This window comes from Sinocyclocheilus anshuiensis, unplaced genomic scaffold (genome assembly GCF_001515605.1).
Source record: "Sinocyclocheilus anshuiensis isolate Anshui unplaced genomic scaffold, SAMN03320099.WGS_v1.1 scaffold1296, whole genome shotgun sequence".
In the NCBI taxonomy this organism is placed as follows: domain Eukaryota; kingdom Metazoa; phylum Chordata; class Actinopteri; order Cypriniformes; family Cyprinidae; genus Sinocyclocheilus; species Sinocyclocheilus anshuiensis.
Window position 1 is genome coordinate 191,313 of NW_015542415.1, and position 20,901 is coordinate 212,213.

The window sequence follows — 20,901 nt, forward strand, 5'->3', positions numbered from 1 at the left end:
CCGACTAAACTGACTTGAACGCACCTGACGTCGTAATTACGACTTGTCAACTCGTAAGTACGAATGTCCCAGGAGGACATGAATGCAGCAAAAGATCCAATCAAATCTCAAAAGACAAAATCAAGTCCCACCCTACATTTTTATTTTTCAAAAACTCATGCATATACACCTATAGGGAGACAGAACCCAAAACCTAGCAAGCCCAAATACACAATTGTACTCAAAAAATGCAAACCACAGCTGACCATATTAATATGACTTTATAAAAAACAAGCCCAGAGTCACTTATAATAAGTGTATATGGCAACACTGACGCACCATCGGTGTGTGTTCCCTATCTCTAACTTTTTTTCACCCTCCCCCCTCGTTTGCTTAGACCGCTCTACATTTAGCAGTCATCGTAGACCGGAGTGAGTGTGTTCGGGCACTGTTGTGGAGTGGAGCCAGTGCGGAGATCCAAGAGAGGGGTGGAAACACACCTTTACACCTGGCTGTCAGAGAGCTTCGCAAAGAGTGTGTGAGAGAGCTGACCAGCTGCTCACGGACCCCACCAGTGCACCTGAACATCACCAATTATGCAGGTACAAAGTCAAGCAAATTTATTTCACTCTGATGAATATCATTGTTTTTATATATCTATGTGTTGCATCCTGTCCCTTTCTCTGTCCATCTGTCTCTTTAAGGTGTGAGTGCACTGCACCTGGCTGTACATAGGGGCAATTGTGAGATCATCAGTATGCTGCTGGAGGCTGGAGCAGATGTAAATCAACGGGTGAGAAATTACCATTTGATTTAAATCAGGGTCATTGTAGTTAACTAAAACTGAAACTAAAATGAAAACCATTTAAAAACATTTTCGTTACTTGAAAAAAAAAACATTAATTGAATTAAAATATAAAAAAAACTTTTTTATTTAATCTAGTTGCCAAGGCAACATTTCTCATTTTAATTTAGTTTAAATTGATGTACTAAAATAACAAAGTAAAAAAATAAACTAAAACAATGATAGACTTAAAAAAAAAAAAAACTAGTAGAAATGACAAAATACAAAATTACTAAAATTTTAAATAAAATTAATTACAAATTATAAAACTAAAAACAGATTCAAAATGTTAATAAAAACTATAATAGTACCTCAGTGCTACTAAAATAACACTAAATTAAATATACAACCATGTTTTATGAAAGAACATAAGGTTCTTCTCGAGTTGTGTTATAATTAATTTGAGTTTTTTTTTTAATCATTAACTCTGATTTTGTAGGATTTGGGGTCAGGTCGGTCTCCATTGCACTGGGCGGTGGAAGGTCAGAGGTCAGAGGTAGTGAAGTTATTATTGAGCGCTGGCGCATTGGTGAATCAGCGCTCATATGCAGGCCACACCCCATTCTACTGTGCCCTTTACCGACCCAACAAAGAGATACAGGCCCTACTTAGTGTCCATGGGGCCACATACACACAGGACGATGAGGAAGAGGAGGAGTACCGAGAGAGTGAGGAGGTTAGAGCCAAATCCACACACACTGACAGCAGAATGCTTAACGATCTGCTTCTGTACTTATTATTTCTCTGTCTGTCACAGGAGGAGTTTGATGATGTCATCATAAATGGACAGCGAGTGCTGTAGCTGTAAAACATGGACACAACTCTGCCATCAGACCCCTTGAACTCCAGCTGAACGATTGTGGAGTCTTGAGTGTATTTGGTGGAGACTATTATGTGTGTCTGCGTGTGTGTATTTTGTTTTAAGGTACAGTATGCTGGTTTTGGTTCAGGCTGATGGGAGTGCATAGCTAGATTCTGTTAGTCATGGAGGATCTAAGTTATTTAAGCCTGACATCACGCAAATCCTTTTAAAGCTGTAACAATGGAGGCAGCTTTTCATTTAGTAAAACCTCTCATTGGCCCATCTGGTGTATGTTATAATAAAGGGATAGTTCTCCTAAAGATGAATATGCTGTCTCACCCTTATGGTGTTTCAAGCCTGTATGACTTTTTCTTCTGGGGAATAAAAAATGTCTTAAAATTTTTTTTGAAAAGTGTTTTATGTGCACACATTAAAAATCAGTGGAGTCCAGTGTTGTTTAGGCTACATATACTGTATCATACCTTTAGGCAAAATGTCTTTCACAGAAGAAACAGTCATTTAGGTTTGGTGAGTAAATGATTTTAATTTTGGGTGAATTATCCCATTAAAGGGTTAGTTCACCCAAAAATGAAAATTCTGTCATTAATTACTCACCATCATGTCGTTTCAAACCCGTAAGACCTTCGTTCATCTTCGGAACACAAATTAAGATATTTTTGATGGAAACTGAGCACTGCCTGACCCTGCATAGACAGCAACACAACTGAAATGTTCCCAAGTCCAGAAACATAGCAAGGAGATCTGTAAAATAATCCATGTGACATCAGTTGTTCATCCACAATTATACAAAGCTGCGAGAATACTTTTTGTGCGCAAAAGAAAAAAAAAAAACGACTTTATTCAACAATTCGTCTCCACCCTGTAGCGCCATTTTGGAGAGTATCAGCTGGACGTAAACAATGTATGCTGTTCTGTGTCAGCTGCGTCACACGGATCTGTTTCTTACGTTGTGATTTGATCTGAACGAAAACAGTGTATCTGGCGTGACGCAGCTGACACAGAACAGCATACATTGTTTACGTCCTGTGGATATCCAGAATTTTCATTTTTGGGTGAACTAACCCATTAAGAACCAAATCCCTAGAAGATACCAAACACGGTACATTGCATGTCTACGGCACATGCGAGCAGCACGGCTGTGATACTCCCACTAGTGGGTAGATTCATTATGTCCACAACATGTGTTGATGTACAAGGTGACAATAGTGGATTTCTTTCTGTTTTAAAATGAAATTATTAGCCAGATTTAGCTGAAGAAACCTTGAAGAGAAATTGAATGGTTTTTAATAAACTTGTTGACTTACTATTACTGCTACACCAACTATTGGCTGTTTATTTAGTGGAGTGTCACGCTTTCCATGTGACCTCTCAGTTGAATTTTGTATTATTTTTTTTACAGTACAATGTTTTTTCTTTTTCTCCTATAATGGGTCTTGGGGTAAATATGATAGGTGGGTATGCAGTCGGTCAGACAGAGATGAAAAGTTTTTATAGCGCTGACTTAAAAAATGGATAAAATTACAGACAGCACAGAATTCTACATTACAAATGGCAGCTCAAAACTTTGAACTGAATGCAAAGAAATATAATTCGAGCTAAATTCTTGATCTAGGGATGTTCATACTTTAGTCTCATCAAACCGCTTACAGTTATACCATGTGGGGGCATTATGGTTGTGGACATTTACAATCACTTGTTTATAGGCCTATTTCAAATTTTCTGTTTGTAGGGGTGAGCTTTAAATTTTTCGTGATGATGCTGATTGGTTCGTTCTGTTGGTAATATGGAGGCTCCTTTGGAAATCAGGGCTCCTAATCTACTTGTACTTGTCCTCTGTGAGTTGACTGTATACTAGTGAGCAGAGTAAATATGTCCTGTTTTAAATGATAAGGTTAATGGTTATTCATCCATTGAGAATATGTCATTGGTTTGACCTTGTGCTTTAGGAAACGATGCCACAGTAACAGCTCAGCGTAGATGTAAGACAATCAAGAGAGAGGAAGGAGCAACATTTAGGGATTAATGAAACAAGTGTAACCATGTCTTAAAAGTTGAGAAGTACAGATAATTTTAGAGGAAGCTGGATTTGCATGTGAATGTTTCTAATCCATGTATAAAGAAACAGCGACAGATCGTTCCTTTCATCTGTACATATTACGGTTTACTTGGTGATGGGTGAAATGACTGAAAATCTCTTAGAAACCATTCAAAAGGACAATAAACAATAATGACAAGAAGGCTTGTTTTATTTGCACATGCTCATAATCACTCAAATACACAATTTTCTCATGATGTAGCTGCTTCTTATCTAAACTCAAAGATTGCAGAATGTGTACTACGTTTGACTGGCTGCTGTTTTGAAATGACATTTCATGTCTGCTTTGTTATTTTTAAACAAACTTTTTACTGCCATTTTTTTTTAACAAAAGAAATGTCCAAGACCCATTTTAACACCCATTTCAATTCTATTTAAATGATTATTCTAATTACTACTGCTATATTTAATGGTTGACACGAAACTAAATCAAGGCTGTGGGGATTGTAAGCATTATTTTAATTTCTAACTAATTTTTAAAGGTAGTATCAGTATTTTTTTCATGTAAGAATGAGAGGAAGTATTTTGAATTACAGTAATAAGAATTGGGGGGTAAAATGAGCCTAATTCTCCTGAAAATAGTATTAGTTACAATGCAAAGAGTCCTAATAGTGGAGTTTTCTTTATGCAAATTAATAATACGGTTTTTTTCTTTCTTAAATTGTAAAATGTGACCTGGAAACGTCCTTGCGAGATTAACCGTTTAAACCTCTTCTAAATGACCCCTCCCCATCCCCCACTACTCTGATAAGGTGTGGTCTTCAATTCAATTTGATTCCTCAAATTTTGCCTGTTTGACTGTTCACCCTTCCAAGATTCTGTCTGAAAGAGCTCAGGGACAAAGCTCAGCTCTGAACCTATTAGTGGTATGTTCGGTACTTCTTCTCCAGCATGCACAGAGTTACAGATGATCCAACGCCAAACCCAGCATACAGTGGTTCTGAGAACTTGGCCTGAAATCTGTGGATGAGCTCCATTGGCTCAGAAACAGAGTGAAAGGACACAGATCCTCTGGCGTAATCCAGGTACACACCAATCCGTGAGGCACGAGCTGCACCCGGCAGATCTTTATCCATCTTATTGTGCCAGGCGGAGTATCCCGAGTCTGAGCATAGGAGGCTCCAGGATTTATAATTGTATCCCAGAAGGCTGTTTGAGTTCTTGCCTTTGCGGCTAATGCTCTTGTAGGCAACTCCAATGGAAAATTCACCATCCCACTCCGCCTCCCAGTAATGCCGCATTCCGCTGAGTGGCTCCTCGCACAGGATCTGGCAAAACCCATCAAACCGCGCCGGGTGATCTGGGTAGAACTGGGTTGTTCTTTTCCGGATCACCTGGCAATTCCCGTCTGAAAGGACCAGCTCTTTATAGGCAGTGTTGAGATCAAATGTAAGTTTACAAGAATCTGTGAAATTAAATTGTTGAGAAAAGAGCATTTAATCAGCATTTAGAAGGAATTAAAAGGGGATATGTTATCATCTGTAAAGGGAAATAGATTAATTAATGATGTGGAATCATCTATACACTCACATCTGAGGAAATCCAGTCTTGTTTTAGGCTCTGGCAAATCAGTTTTTATCTTAGCTGAAAATATAGTATAAGTGGTACATAAATGACCAGAGTTGTTCTGTAACATAATTTATTCTACATAAAGTGAAATGTAAATGAAACCTCAGGAAGTTCTCTCACCATTCAAATGTCCTCCAGATCTCAGAATCAGGATATAGACTGAGGCGTCACTCACTAAGATGAAAGAGTTTTGAATATCATACAAATGCAAAAATGAATAGTAGATCAAATATAGCTTTATATGCACTACTGATCGAAAGACTGGGCTCAGCAAGGTTTTTTTATTATAAATTTAGAAAGAAATGTAGTTTTATTTAGCAAGGACGCATTAAATTGATCATTACATGTTTAACATACCAATTATTCAACTTCTTTTTGAAAAAAAAAAAATTCAAATAGACAAAAACTCCATAAAATAGTGAAAGTTGTTAGTTGTGAAAATTACATGATCTAGGACCTTTATATAGTGCATGCCATTGTAAAGACTAAGTTTATCACACACATGCTGGTTTTCATTTGTGTAAAATTCAACATAGCATCTAACCTGATTAAGGTCAATTCACCAAAGAATACTGAAAAAAGGTATCAGTTTCCACAAAAATATTAAGCAGCCCAACTGTTTTCAACATTGATAATACTAAGAAATGTTTCTTGAGCAGCAAATCAGCATATTAGAATGATTTCTGAATGAAGGATCATGTGACACTAAAGCCTGGAGTAATGATGCTGAAAATTCAGTTTTGTCATCACAGGAATAAATTACATTGTAAAATATATTCAAATAGAAAACAAGATTTTAAAATGGTAATGAATTTTGAGTTCATGAGTTTTTTTTGCTTTTGCGATCAAATAAACACAGCTCTGGTGAGCATAAGATACGTCTTTCAAAAACATTTTAAAAATCTTACCGACCCAAATCTTCTGAACGGTAGTGGATATGAATCTCTCTGCATCTGCATTTCCAGCCATAATTTATTATGGAACTATAGTGGTGCAGAGCTGATTAAATTTTATTTGCTGTCTGTGTGTCCGATGCAGAGTTGGGCACACACATCTCTGCGTAATAGCTAGATTATTTTGAGTATTTTAGATATTGAAATAATAAAGCCAAAACAGAGGTAAAATCTCATATCTGTTCCTCTGTCTCACAGCGGTTAAATGTTATTGTCTTCATGATTACCTCGTTTGGAGATGTTTCCCAGCTCTTTTTTGCAGATGTCGTCCAGGTGTTCTTTCATGTCAGAGACGGTCTTGGTGATCTCACTAAAGGAAAACTCTGGGTTTATCAGCACTTTGGGCACCATGGGCTCCGGTGCAACAGATAGTGTGGGAAAATTCTGCACAAGTAATGAAGGCGCTTAACAAAATCGGTGCTGATAAGTAGCTTCCTTAAATATTCCTGAATATCCATATTAAATAATCACTCAGGCTAGTCCACTTTCTGAATGACAGAAATCCAGAATGAAAAAAGAAAACTAATTAAATGTGAGTGGCTATTTCTTTACCTGTAGGAAGTGAATGTTGTCCTCTGTGTCCAGTATTTGACGTAGTTCAGCATCTCTCTTCTGAAGCTCCATGATCTCTTGTTCAAGTCTCTCTACATAACCCTGTGCCTATCAGATTCAGTAGATCAAAGTTATCACAGTCTGAGAGCAGGGAACAGCAACTGTAGTCAGCTCTATGGGTCCTTTTCTCCATCTCAACACTTTTCAGTTTTTTACAGTATGTATGAGCTGTAGAATTTCCACTTGGGCAGGGGCTCAAGTGGAAAAAAAGGGCACTTCTCATATTTATTTAAATTTTTTTCTAAACAAAATGTTAAATATATTAGGGGTATGCGATATTGACAAAAACATATCTCAATATTTTCTAGGATTTTATCGATAACGATAATTAGACGATATTTTGCTGAGTGTGTTATTGTGCTGATACCTTAAAGGGATAGTTCAAGCAAAAATGAAAATTAGACCATGATTTACTTACCCTCAAGCCATCCTAGATGTATATGACATTCTTCTTTCAGACAAATACAATCTGAGTTGTATTAAATAATGTCCAGGCTAATCCATGCTTTATAATGGGAGTGGATGGTAGCCCAAAATTTGAAGTCCAAAAAATTGCACCCATCCATTATAAAAGAAGTCCACACGGCTCCGGGGGGTTAATAAAGGCCTTCTGAAGCGACGCGATGCGTTTGTGTAAGAAAAATATCCATATTTACAACTTTATAAACCTTAATCTCTAGCTTCCGCTAACTGTCGTACGCTCGTTCACGAGAGAGTGGCATCCAGCGGATGACGTAGCACGTAGGCAAACGCGGTGACGAATGAGGAAGTGATGAACGTGGAAGCGCAGAGGAGAGAGCAAAACAAAACACCAGTCACGAATTAATAGTACAAAACGAGGATTTGTAAAGAAAAATGTCAGAGGATTTCGATATAAGCCAAGAGGACACTGGTTTGCCTTTGCTGTAAACAAAACTTGTTTCTCACGAGACTAGCATATTCTCACCGGAGTTTACGGGAAGCGGTCGCGGCTGCGGTCGTGTGAAGGCCTCCTCATGTGCAGACCGAAGAGTGTAAAGACTCTACCGTGCGACTCCAACGGGCAGGACCCCGGCAAAGGATAAGTATCGCTTTTTATTTCTCCTCTTTCCTACTACTTATTTCACTTCTGTTTCAGTTTTTTATAACCATATACAAAATGGAAATGAATTAATATATATATATATTGAATCATTTTTTTGTTCCAGAGTAAGGGCAATTCATACAATACATTTAAACTATGTAATAATACCATCTCCGAACTTTCTACCACGACTCCGCTGTTCTTCGGCTGGTTCTTCCCTGTATACGTTGATTGACAGATGTCTCGTCCAGTCAGCGGTGAGTAATCCCAAACCAATGGCGCTGTCTCAAACTATACTTACCTCTTCCGGTTGTCTGATTTGTCGTTGTTTTCTGACTTGTTCATTTGTTTTCGGATTTGTCGTTGTGTTTTCTGACTTGTTATTTTGTTTTCGAATTTGTCTGTGTTTTCTGATTTGTTATAATGTTTTCTGAATTGTTGTTGTGCTTTCTGAATTATTTTGTTTTTTAGACTTGCATTTGCGTTTGTAATTTGTTATTTTGTTTTCAGAATTGTGATCTGCTTTGCACTTCTCGGCCACCGTACATCTACCCCACAACCCTAAACCTACCCATCGCGTAGCATATACACGCCAAAGTCAATTTTTGCGTATCAATACCACGAGTTTTGGTTTTTATTTGGCATACTATTTATACGCACTTCCATGAGATCGGGTTGTTAAATGCCTTTGTGTACAATCCTTTTCCTTAAAATAATACAAAACTAAAACAAAACGTTTTCAAATACTGTTGTGAGGAAAAATTAATGAATCCTCTCTGATAAGAAAAAAAATATTTTATCATTATCAAATAATAACGCTTGAGTACTTAAATGTGAATGAACAATATAATGTTTTTTTTGTAAGACCGCAGAGTTGACAAAGTGTACTTCTGTTTGAATATGCTTAGTATGTTTGTCTCTAAATTCATGCACTTTTTATATAAACATTTGCATATAATATTGTAAAAACAATGCATTTATTTAGTTGACAAAATTACGAGCACTGTTATGCATGTTAAGACATGAATGTTTATTGCAATATACTAATGCACAATTTAAATTAATGTAGCCTACGTTTATGTTAATTATATTTAGCCTATACTGTTTTTAAATATGTAATTTCAGGGTTGGAATTCTGCAAGACACTGAAGTGTTATTATTTGACAATGGATAAAATCTGGTTTGTTCTTAATAAGTTTTGTTTTAGTTTGTATTATTTTGAAGGGAAAAAAATTTAACCATAAGCATTTAAATAAAAAATAACGATTATACAGTGGCACAGTGTTTGGTGTAACGGTAGATGGCGACATTGCACCGCGTTTAACTGTTGAAATTCAGCAGGTTGTGTGAAGCGTAGGCCTTAAACTGAGCAGTAGGGGTTAAACTGAGTTAACCTCGGCACGCTTGTTGACTTTCTCTGTTCTTTCTGCTCGTTAATAATTCCAATAATCCTCAAGCTCAGCTAAAAGATGTCACATGCTTTTATTTGACTGTCACTGATTTCATGGGAGTCGGAATATAACGTGTTTTTGACAACTGAGATTTTATTTAAATTGAGATTTCAATGAGAAATATGAAATGTCGACCGGACCTGATATTTAGATTTTTTATTTGTTTGACAGGGAAAGCTATGCGCAAACCGAAACACACACACACGCACACATATATACATATATTTTTTTATATAAAAAAAAAAAAACACTCCCCAGAAAAAAGGTCACTTTCTCTCGAGGAAGAAAAAGGGCAGGTGCTCAAGCCCCCTTTGATGTCTATGTGCACGTGCCTGAGAATTACAGTTTCATATAAACTAACAAACAATACTAAACTTATATTTAAAAAAAGTATTCTCACCACAGTTCCCCAGTAAGGGGCTGGGGATTTTAACTTGCTCTCTTGGGGAATTGAACCCATGATGTTGGCGTTACTAGTGCCACCCAGATGGGGGAAGTCGTGGCCTAATGGTTAGAGAGTCGGACTCATAACCCAAAGGTTGCGGGTTTGAGTCTCGTACCGGCAGGGATTGTAGGTGGGGGGGAGTGAATGTACAGCGCTCTCTCCCACCTTCAATACCACGACTGAGGTGCCCTTGAGCAAGGCACCGAACCCCCAACTGCTCCCTGGGCGCCGCAGCATAAATGACTGCCCACTGCTCCGGGTGTGTGTTCACGGTGTGTGTGTGTGTGTGTGTGTGTTCACTGCTGTGTGTGTGCACTTTGGATGGGTTAAATGCAGAGCACTAATTCCAAGTATGGGGCATGTAGATTGGCATGTAGATTGTCCTGTATGAGTTGGCTTATCTCAGCATGCCAGCGCTCTACCGCTGTAACATTTCACTGAAGATTTTATCACTGTCAGTCTGAGCCCGCTGTGCATTTCCCTGCAGAGAAGGTGCAACAATCAGCAATATTGTAGCATACATCCACACTGCCAGGGGGCAGCACAGAACACTTCATCAAAGTCAGGTGACTTTCAGAGAATGCGATAACTGGGTCATATTTAAGTTATGTTATTAAACAACACATTACCTAACTAAGACTCTATACTGTTTCTATCTTTGACAAATTTGAGATGTTGTCACTGAACATTTAATAGTATGTTAGCTGTTTGGTTACTTGTATTTGTATGACCAGCAGTAGACAGCATAGAGACAATGGTAGGCTAGTTTATGTAATAACACATAATCTGCCAGAGATACATAAAAATTAAGATTCAATGTACTACCATGTTTCAAACTGACAACAATTCTATTGTTTTTTCTATCTTTTTCCCCTTATTTTTTTCCCATTTCATGTATAAATTAATAAATTAGCAATAATAATATATCTCATATCTCAAAAGTATCTCATTGAACTGTTGGATCTAGATTAGGGTTTGAGTTGTGGTTATGTCTGAAAAGTAAGAAGTACAGAACTATAATTACACTTAAATTACATAAAAAAGGGGGAAATGTTTTGCCACAAAGCTTCATTAGGACTCTCCTGATTGGACCAACCTTGAGAACATCTACATTGTGTCTGAGTTCTTGAAGTTCTTTCATCCGATCCTGGATAATGTGCTGAACCTCTGTCTGAGTCGCCACCAAGACTTTCTATAATCACACACAAACATATAATACATGCAAAAAAGAAATGAATACTTTCATTTACTTACTCAGAAATTTTTTTTTTTTTTTTTAAGAAATAATACTTTTATTTAATTTTAATTATATTTTAAAATATATTCACAATATTAATGTTTTTACTGTATTTTTGATTGAATAAATATGGATTTGGTGAGCATAAGAAACTTCTTTCAATAACATAAAAAAACATATAAACTTCTGAACAGTATTATAAATGTATCCTAAATGATTCTGATAATATAATCTTTTGTTTAAGCGTCCAAACCTGTGACAGTCAGAGTTTAAGGCACAAGGCATAGAATAGGACTAGTTTCAGCTGACTCTTTACTCTAGAATGTTTGTCAGGAAAGGTACATTTTTCAAAGTCCAAGCAGATCGTTGAAGATTTATCTTTAAAAAGCTATTGAACATTTCTACTCTTATTTCCAGGAAACAATTAATTACTTTCCTTATGAAACACAAAATGTAAACATTATTTTGTGCCAGTTTGAGCAAGCTTTGGTAACTACAATACTAAACCACTGTTTTAGCCAATGATCACTGCAATTTAAATAAATGTATAACTTCATAACATGCAAACAGGTTGTGACAACTTTCTCTGACTTGACGTTTATGAAAAAATATCATTATATGTTATTATTCTAATATATTATTATTCTAATTCAAGAAGTTATTGAACTAGATGTTTGAAATCACCATACAAAACCACTAAACAAAACACATTTTGATACTTGGACTTATATGTTCTCAGATATGACCCCTGTGATAGTTTGCCCCAGTCTATTCACAACAATTATAATCTTATGTCTCACCTGTTTCTCTGTGCGTTCATCATCTGCGCTGACTATGTTGTGGCTGCGATGTTCTCTTACTGTACACAGCACACAGATGCACATCTGGTCTGAGTGGCAGAAAAGCTCTAAGCCTTTTTCATGCTGTGGGCAGATCTTCCGGTCCAGGTGTCCCGTCTCATCCACCAGTTTGTGCCGTTTAAATGCGGCTGATTCGTAATGAGGTTTGATGTGTGTCTCACAGTAATAAGCCAGGCACATCAGACATGACTTCACTGCTTTGTTCCGCCGACCAGTACAGAAATCACACAGAGCATCACACTTGAAGTATGGAAATGGGGTGAGCTCGCGCCGGGGTGGTCGAGGCTCCGGGTTGCCTACGTGGGGCACATTACGTCTGAGTATGGGTCGAGGAGTGAAGGTCGCCTGACACTGTGAACAACTGTACACACCGAGGTGGTCAGAATGGTCCCAGTAGATCTTAATGCACTCCAGGCAGAAGGTGTCTCCACACGGGATGGTGACGGGGTCTCGCTGGGTGTCTGTGCAGAGAGGGCAGGTGTAGTCGAGGTAGTCAGATTCTGCCATTCTAAAACAAACGTGTGAGAAAGAAAGGTGAATTGAAAGAGCAACTGAAGCAGGAACACACCCGTATTTATAGATTAGAAAGAAGGGTGGAGGAAGGGACCTTGTGGTGCTGAACTGAGATGAGCATGTCTACAAACACAGTAGTTTACATAGATGAGGCACATGTAACTGGCTTTTCTATTCTAGAAAAATCATTCAGAACACAATTTCAGCATTATAGCAAATGTTGAAGCAGGGATAGTTCACCCAAAAAATAACATTTCTTTAAGGTTCTAACAATTCGATTAAACTCAGATAGCCAAAGCACTCTCTCTCTTTCTGCATATACAGTGGGTACGGAAAGTATTCAGACCCCCTTCAATTTTTCACTCTTTGTTATATTGCAGCCAAGGGAAATTTGAAGCTGTTTTGTCTGTAAATATGGAAACTGGTTAGAATAAATTTGTCTAGTCAGTGCTTGCATTCTGTGAGTAAACTACAGTGAAATGACAGCTCAGTGTGTAAACACTAGAATTATGCAGGTAGATCATAAACACAATTAAATGCTGGATCTGAAGAATGCCAAGGTCAAACTGATCGGTGTCACGAAGGGAAACTCAGTACAGCATGCTTTAGATCGGTATGTTTATTTCTGTCATTACCTGACCGTAATTTTCCTGGAACCTGATGGATCTGTCTTCTACACAGATGGTACTATGATTATTTTATTTTGGATAGTTGTGCCCACTGTTTTTGTGTCATTTCAGTTTTTTATTTATTTATTTTTAATTTTACATTATTTTATTTTTGTTTATTTTGAGAAATGTTTTTACATTCGTATCCATCTTAGTTTTAGTATCCACCTTATTTTCAACATGGAATCTATTTCCTGTGAATGTATGATTCATTATCTGCTAAAGGTAAATAACTAGCAGAATAACAAAGTGTGGTAAGTGGTGAAACTATTTGCACTACAAACCAGTGTGTTTATGATTATGATAAAAATGGTACAGTACGTTAAACTAAGCTGGATATAATAATAATATTGCTTCCCTGTGCATTCACAATGGTGTCCTTGCAGGCCCAGGGAGGGAACGGTAAAGGATGCTGAGCCGCCATCTGGGTGAGCTGCCAGACCTGCACTTCAGAGAAAAGATACTCATTCTTTGCACACATTAATACACCCTTAATAGCAACTGAGCATTGTATATATGCCACAGTCTTGTTGCTGACCATGTGCATACTTTTATGATGATATTCCATTCATCATCTTGAATATGCAGCAGCTACATACCTAATTCTCTTGTGTTCATATGGACCATAAACTTGGAAAAATGTTTCCAGTAGGCTACCTTGTTGAATCCATGTCACAAAGAAATCAGGCTGTTCTGTGGGCAACATGGGTCCAACACAGTTTTAGGAATGAGACCTAATAAAGTTAAAATTGCATGTGTATACGTCATTTGTTAGTAAATGGATACATTTACTTTCAATACTGCATGAAAAGTAAAATTTCTGTGTATTCTTGTCTTAATAATCAAATTCCCAAACTTCTCCCACTGTTCTCAAAACATATACACACAAATTTCTCTTGACATTTTTAGATTTAGTACTTTTTCCATTTGTCTCGTGTGAGGCTCGTGTGTTTGTGTGCAGACAATTATAAAGCTTTTTTGCAGCTTGTAATCTATATCTTCAACAAGTAATAACTTATGAATGGATGTATTTAATGATTGTGACCTTCAGGATTCATCTATCTTTAGGTTGTCAATTTTTATAGCATACTGTAGAGGGAGCTCTTGTAGTTCATATAAAGCAAAGCTCTGTTTGCTAATCAAATTCTTATTATTGAGTCTATTTCCAGCACTGGTTTTAAATTGTTGCACTGCTGGATAAATATATGTATTATAAATAAATAAATTATCCATGTACACTAAGGTTAGAAGTTTGACTGAGGAAATCCTTGAAATGCTTATTCTTGCCATTAATAGACTTTTGTATCACCAGGACTTAGTTTGGACATATACAGATTTATATGTTCATATGTGAAGTTATGGTAGATAATATGTTGGCCTAATCTGGTTATTGCAATCATTGTTAATGCCATTACTGTACATTACATTTCCAACTGGAATATGATGAAATTCCAATTATTCTTGTCCATGTACACTCTTAAAAATAAGGTTCCAAACGTTTTTTGAACCATTGCGATGGAACCACTTGAGTTCCCCAAGAAACCTTTCCGTGAACAAGTTCTTAAAATAACCATGTTTTATAGTGTGAAGAATATTTTAATAATCTGAATAAACCTTCTATAAAGTGTATAAATATAAACATTTTTGTGTAATGGAAAGGTTCCATGAATGTTAAACTTTACTTATTTATTAACCTTTATTTAAGGGTGTAAACAGTCATTGTTCCTTTAGTTGTGCTGTCAGCAATGGTGATGGTGAGTAGGTCTTAATCAATATGTGGTTGTGTTGTAAGTGATGCATTGCTCAGAGACATTAGACAGAGGTGCCCTGAAGCCATTAGAGCAAAAACATTTAGAGCATCACAGAACAACAACGTGTGCGCATGTGTGTGGCTTCACTATGTAACATCTGAATGCTGCTCCACATAGACTGATGGGAAAGGGTGTGGCAGCAGAGAGAGACAAAAACAAAGACAGGAGGAGGAGGAGGAGGAGAGAGAGGGTTGAAAGTGAAGGACTACTGTAGTCAGCAAAGCAGAAAAGAGGACAAATAAGGGCCAAAGAGGCAGAGAAAATCAAAAAGCGGCAAGACAAGAGGGCATGTGGCAGAAAGAGAGAGAAGAGCGAGTGATGTCATCATTTGTGCTGGGCTGTGCTCTCTCTTCCCCTCTGTCTCGCGTCATTGTACACACATACACTTACCAGTTGCAGAGAGGAAGACAGAGAAACACACACCCACATTCAGCATCCTTTCAATAGCAGCTTAGCATCAGTATCCAGGACTGTCCACCTCACTGTCAGGTAGGCTGGATCTCACTCTTAATAACACACACCCATCCAGAAGTATCTGTTATACCTACAAGGCCAAACAGGGCTTTAAGCATGAGATATGGTTAGCATGTTTTTATAGTACCATTTTCAGATATAGTGCTCTGCACATTTTGTATGTCTCCCTTATTTAACACACCTGATTCAGATCATCAGCTCGTTAGGCGAGAGCTCTGTGAACTGAACTGAATGTGCCAGATAAGGGAGACATGCAAAATGTGCAGAGCGAGGGGGTCCCGCAGGACCAGGATTAAGATATGATATAGTGTACATGTATTATTTGAATATGTACAATAAGTGCATACGGAATAAAGGAATGTAAGCCATATTACTTGCTTACCAGAGCCCTTTCATTTCTAATAATACAAGAGTTTTGCAATTTCGATTTAATCTATTTATATTTTATATGGATTTATGGATAAAAGACCCAACATTAGAGCGAGAGAGAGAGAGAGCGATTGAGAGAGAGAGAGCACGCAGCTGAAGCTAATTTAGTAAAGTGGACTTCATTAAATTAAGGCTTTTAGTGTGAGTAATGTACATTTTGTGTGTGGTAAATGAGCATGATATTTGTGAGCATGGAAGATGATGTAACAGTGTGGGACAGTAACTCAGTGTTACCAGCACAAGAACATTACAGCAGCCTGCACTGTACATAACCAGCAGTACATGACAATATTAATAAAGCAGTACAGCATTGAGTAAAAGAGTATCTATATATTTAAAACAAACAATTAACTATATATTTAAAAAAAAACAATACACAAAGTACACATATTTTCATTCAAATGCTAAGCAAGTTCATTATGTGGCATCTTTCAGTAGAAGATCTGGAATGTAACAAAAATCAGGATCTGTTATGGCTGCACATGAACAGGTGCACATAGATGATGTTACCATGTCAAAGATTTACAGCTGGAACTATTACAATAATTAAAAAAAAATAATAATAATAAAGCTTAAATTAAATAAAATAAATATTAGATGAAAAACTTGAAAAAAAATGTTGGCTTGGCAACTAACTGATGTAAAATAAGTTGAAGTACTAAAACTAAAACTGAAATAAAAATAAAGCTAAACAGAAATATTAAAAACTAAAAATGACAAAAGCAAAAAACTAAATAAAAAAATAAACAAAAAAAAGACTAAATAAATGCTAATTCAAAATATTAATAAACACTATAATAGTATACAAATAATAGGCTACTAAAATAACTGGATCAATAAGAAGCCAGGGTTGGAAGGATCAGTTATCTAATATTGCAATAAAACATCATAAAATTGCATTAAAATAAAATAAAATTAAAATATCTGTCTTCCCTTTTCTGTCTTTCTTTAAAATTCTTTCTTTCTCTAATGCTAGATCTGACAGGATGGCTGAAGGTTCAGGTGAGGTATCACTGGCAGATGTTGAGACGGCATTTCGTAAATTTGCAGTGCATGGAGACACCAAAGCAACAGGGAAGGAGATGAACGGGAAAAACTTTGTTAAGCTGTGCAAGGACTGCAAGGTCATCGATGGCAAAAGTGTCACCAGCACAGATGTGGACATCATCTTCAGCAAAGTCAAGTATGATTATTCTCACAGTGAACAGTTTTTCTTTGAATGCTGTGCAGCACAATAGACATTACTGGGCCTAAGATTGTGCTGTTTTGTATCTGCTTATGTGTTTTAGGGTTAAATCAGCACGCGCCATCACATTTGAGCAGTTCACTCAAGCCATGGCGGAGTTGGCTACAAAACGTTTTAAAGGGAAGAGCCAGGACGAGGCAGTACAGCTTCTCTACAGTCTTATTGCCGGCAAAGAACCCGCCAATGTTGGTGTCACTGTGAGTACTAGCCAATCAAAACAGTCTGTCTTCATAGATTAAGCAATAAACATATACATTAACCATGGATAATCTCTTTCTCTCACAGAAAGTAGCAAAAGCCTCCGCTGTAGACAGGTTAACAGACACCAACAAGTACACTGGTTCTCATAAGGAGCGCTTTGATGTGTCAGGAAAGGGAAAAGGCCGTGTGGGGAGGGAAGACATCCCTGATACCAGCGGATATGTTTCGGCATTCAAAGGCCAAGGCTCCTACGACAGCAAAGTAAAAGAGGATAAATGAGAGGAAGGGATAAAAGGAAAAGAATGCTTTATGCATGACATAATGAGTGCATGTCTGAAGTCTTCCTGGTTTTATTTCAGCAGCTGGGCTGTGGCTTGCCTGCAAAAACAAACCCCTGGCTAAATGTGTCTTTATCATTTTTTTAACTTGCGAGTAATTCACAGTTAATGATCTATAAATCATAAACGCCCTTTGGTGATGCTCGTGTTTGTTGTTTTTACACAGGTTCATACCACCAAGCAGCAACCTGTCTGTCTGTCTGTCTATACCTGCTAGCTAGCTGAAAAATATCGACTTGAATCCCAGGGAAAACACATGCTGATAAGATACATACCTTGAATGCAAGCCATTTTAAACAAAAGCAGTGGCCAAATACATAAATTAGTGAGACATTCGACACGCAAAACAATACACCTTTAAAAAAACAAGTGACAGATGTGTTGACAGATGTGGGGTCATACACTGGTGTGTCATCATGTTACTGATTTTTCATGTGGTAACAAGCTGATTTTTATGTCTTTGACCCATTTGCCTTTCAGAAATGTAATATATTATTTATATTTAAGACTAAATAAAACCAAACAATAACCCAAAAATTCAAGCTGTCATCATTTACTCATGCTCATGCCATTCCAAACCTGCATGATTTTCTTTCTTCCGTGGAACATATAAGATTTTTGAGAAAATGTCCTAGTGTTTTATTCTTTTTCACCAAACAGTTTGGTTTCCAACATTCTTCAAAATATCTTCTTGATTCTGTGATGCACAGAAGTAAGTTATACTGGTTTGAAATGGCATGAAGGGGAGTAAACGAAAGGATTTTCTTTTTTGTGTGAACTATCCCTTTAAGTGCTTCTTTCTCTCTGCTGGGGTTATTATTTTGCTGGCTAAATGAGCTTTATTGTGTGCTATTTGAGCTTTATGGCTTTGTTGCACTGAGATCTCTATCAGACTGTAAACACTGAACTGAGTCTACTCAAATAATGTCAAATAAAGAAATGTCATGTGACAATACTTGACTGAAATTACAGCACACATTATTGTGATTTTTTTTTGCATCATCTCTGACTGTGTTGTATTGTATTGTAGATAGAGGTGTGGTGTTTTTCTTTGAATAGCTGTTCTGGGACTTCAGTCAATAAGAAACAGAGATCCTTTCCTGGGAAACCACATGTCTGATCGCTTTAAAATCTTGCATTCAGTTTCATTGAATTTGATGCGTGTCATTGTGTGGCGGTATAGTGTAAAGCTCTGTGGGGTTTTGTATTTCAGTGCATCTGAGGGAAATCACAGTCTTCACAAACACAAACCTGACTCTCCCTCCTTGAATACAGGAGGAGTGCTGCCAGGATATAAAGCTGAACATAACACAGACTCCAACTTTCACTCACTTCCACTGAGACTCAAAAGGCAGAAACAGAAACAGCTGTGAAACATGAAAGGTGAGAAAATAATCACTGCTTCTGTAAAGAAATATTTATTATGACAGTAAAAGTCTAACAGACAAACTTGACAGATCACTGCACGTGTTAAAATAAGTTGTTTGCTTTGTAATTCATAAAGTTTTGAATAATATTTATTTTGGTAATATTTTATTTTGTTATTTATTTTTATTTGTTTAAATACATTTTAATTATTACAATTAATTTATTATAAACTATTCTAAAACAAGTCCATCTGAAACTCACAGATGCTTCAGAAAGAGCAGATTATTAAATAAAAAAACAATTTTAACAAAAACCTCAAGAGATTTTCCAAAAATTATTTTTTTTACAGATTTTAAACAATAATTAACTTTAATACATTTTTATTTAATATTTAAAATGTTTACCATCTAATATTTTAATATATATATATATATATATATATATATATATACATATTTAAAAATATATATGATTGTAAGATAATAGAATGTTGCAAAAGGCACAGATGTTGAACTAACATTAATAAAATGTTGACATGAAAAACAAAATTGTGTGGCCATTTAACTTCTCTTTCTCTTGTAGTATTTCATCTCTATTTTAAATGATTGTAAACTAAATTTAAAAATGTCTATTATATTATATTATATTATATAATAGAGTGGTGGCACAAACACATCTAGCAAGAGTAAAGATCAAAATACACACACAAAATATCCTAACTATTTCATTTAACTTTTTTTTACAATTAATAATGGACAATTCCAAAAAAAATAAATAAAGTGTCATTGATGGAGTTTGGGTTCCTTGCCACTGTCACCTTTTGGCTTGCTCATGGGGACACATGATCATTTTGGCACTATTTTTGACTTGACTGCAGACACTATTGAATGAGAATCTAAACTGAGCTGAGCTGGATAATGACATCACTCTTTTCTCCAGAGCTGCTTTATAGATGAATGAAATTCACTCCATAATTGATGGACTTTACACAGTTATCGAACCAAACTGAAGTGATTTCAACTTAATAATGACTAGCCTATATTTACTTTTGTCTTTTTTTATGTCATTAAATTGGTTGGAGCATGAGAAACAAATGGCGAGAAAACAACGTTTCCGTGCACTATACTCCATGTCTTATGAAGGTTTTCCATAGTTTAATGTGAGGTAGGCTACAGATGAGTATTAAAGTCGTTAAATTCAAGTTCACCTAAACTCTTCCTGCCTGTCATCCTCCATTCAGCACTCTCAAACTGCATGTTGTGTTTGGTTATGACAGTCAAGACGATGACACACTCTCCAAGATGATTCAGTGTTCCTATTATTATATTTGATCTGTAGATAAAGATCAATGGTTTTGCATAAAAGGACTTTATCTTGCTGGAGTTTAGCGCTGTTTCTAAATCAGGTTACTTTCTACCGGGTGTCTGTTAGATCACAACACTGGAGTAGAGAGCACTATGAAATGTTCTTCATGCGCACAGTAACTGAAATTTGAAACTGTTAAAAGAAAGGGCTCAAACTGTTGCACAGATGTAACAGGCTACACTACGCTTCCCTTTGTCCTTTGAACTTTTCTATGCCGAGCGCTGTGCACTGTGACTCCATGTCGCTTCAAGTACATCATTCTGCGCAGGAGATGCGCATAAGCACTTTGTTCCGCTCTGTATTGGAGCCTTTCATATTATAATACTTTTGAGCAATAAAAGATTATTAATAGCTTTTCTTGTTTTGTCCTATCTAAAATATGTTGCTGCCTCATTACTGTGCTGTACATTTAAAATAAATGTCTTTTAATTTTATTGTATATAATTATAAATAGCCTATATTTACTTGTTTTTCATTAATGTATTTTACAAAAATACAAAGAGCAATGTGTAACATTTTACCAGATTGAATCCTACACTTATTCACTTTTATTTGTT

General features: G+C 36.5%; 2 protein-coding genes and 1 pseudogene across 2 annotated transcripts in view; 2 read left to right on the forward strand and 1 right to left on the reverse strand.

The window, feature by feature from the left end:
- The window catches only part of LOC107693450 (NF-kappa-B inhibitor alpha-like), a 4,264-nt gene extending 2,050 nt beyond the window's left edge, over window positions 1-2,214 (forward strand). Inside the window, exons 3-6 of the mRNA XM_016492845.1 lie at window positions 377-581; window positions 684-772; window positions 1,263-1,499; window positions 1,581-2,214. Of these exons, the coding sequence (XP_016348331.1) occupies window positions 377-581; window positions 684-772; window positions 1,263-1,499; window positions 1,581-1,625 (576 nt within the window). The 3' untranslated portion in view covers window positions 1,626-2,214. The remainder of the gene's footprint in view (window positions 1-376; window positions 582-683; window positions 773-1,262; window positions 1,500-1,580) is intronic.
- Window positions 2,215-3,864: 1,650 nt separating this feature from the next.
- LOC107693435 (tripartite motif-containing protein 16-like) lies at window positions 3,865-12,499 on the reverse strand (annotated as a pseudogene).
- Window positions 12,500-15,119: 2,620 nt separating this feature from the next.
- Window positions 15,120-17,654, forward strand: LOC107693436 (tubulin polymerization-promoting protein family member 3-like). Its single transcript, XM_016492826.1, has 4 exons — window positions 15,120-15,412; window positions 16,803-17,009; window positions 17,116-17,269; window positions 17,358-17,654. The coding sequence occupies exons 2-4, from the start codon at window positions 16,813-16,815 to the stop codon at window positions 17,550-17,552; spliced, it is 546 nt and encodes a 181-aa protein (XP_016348312.1). The 5' UTR covers window positions 15,120-15,412; window positions 16,803-16,812; the 3' UTR covers window positions 17,553-17,654.
- The last annotated feature ends 3,247 nt before the right edge of the window (window positions 17,655-20,901 follow it).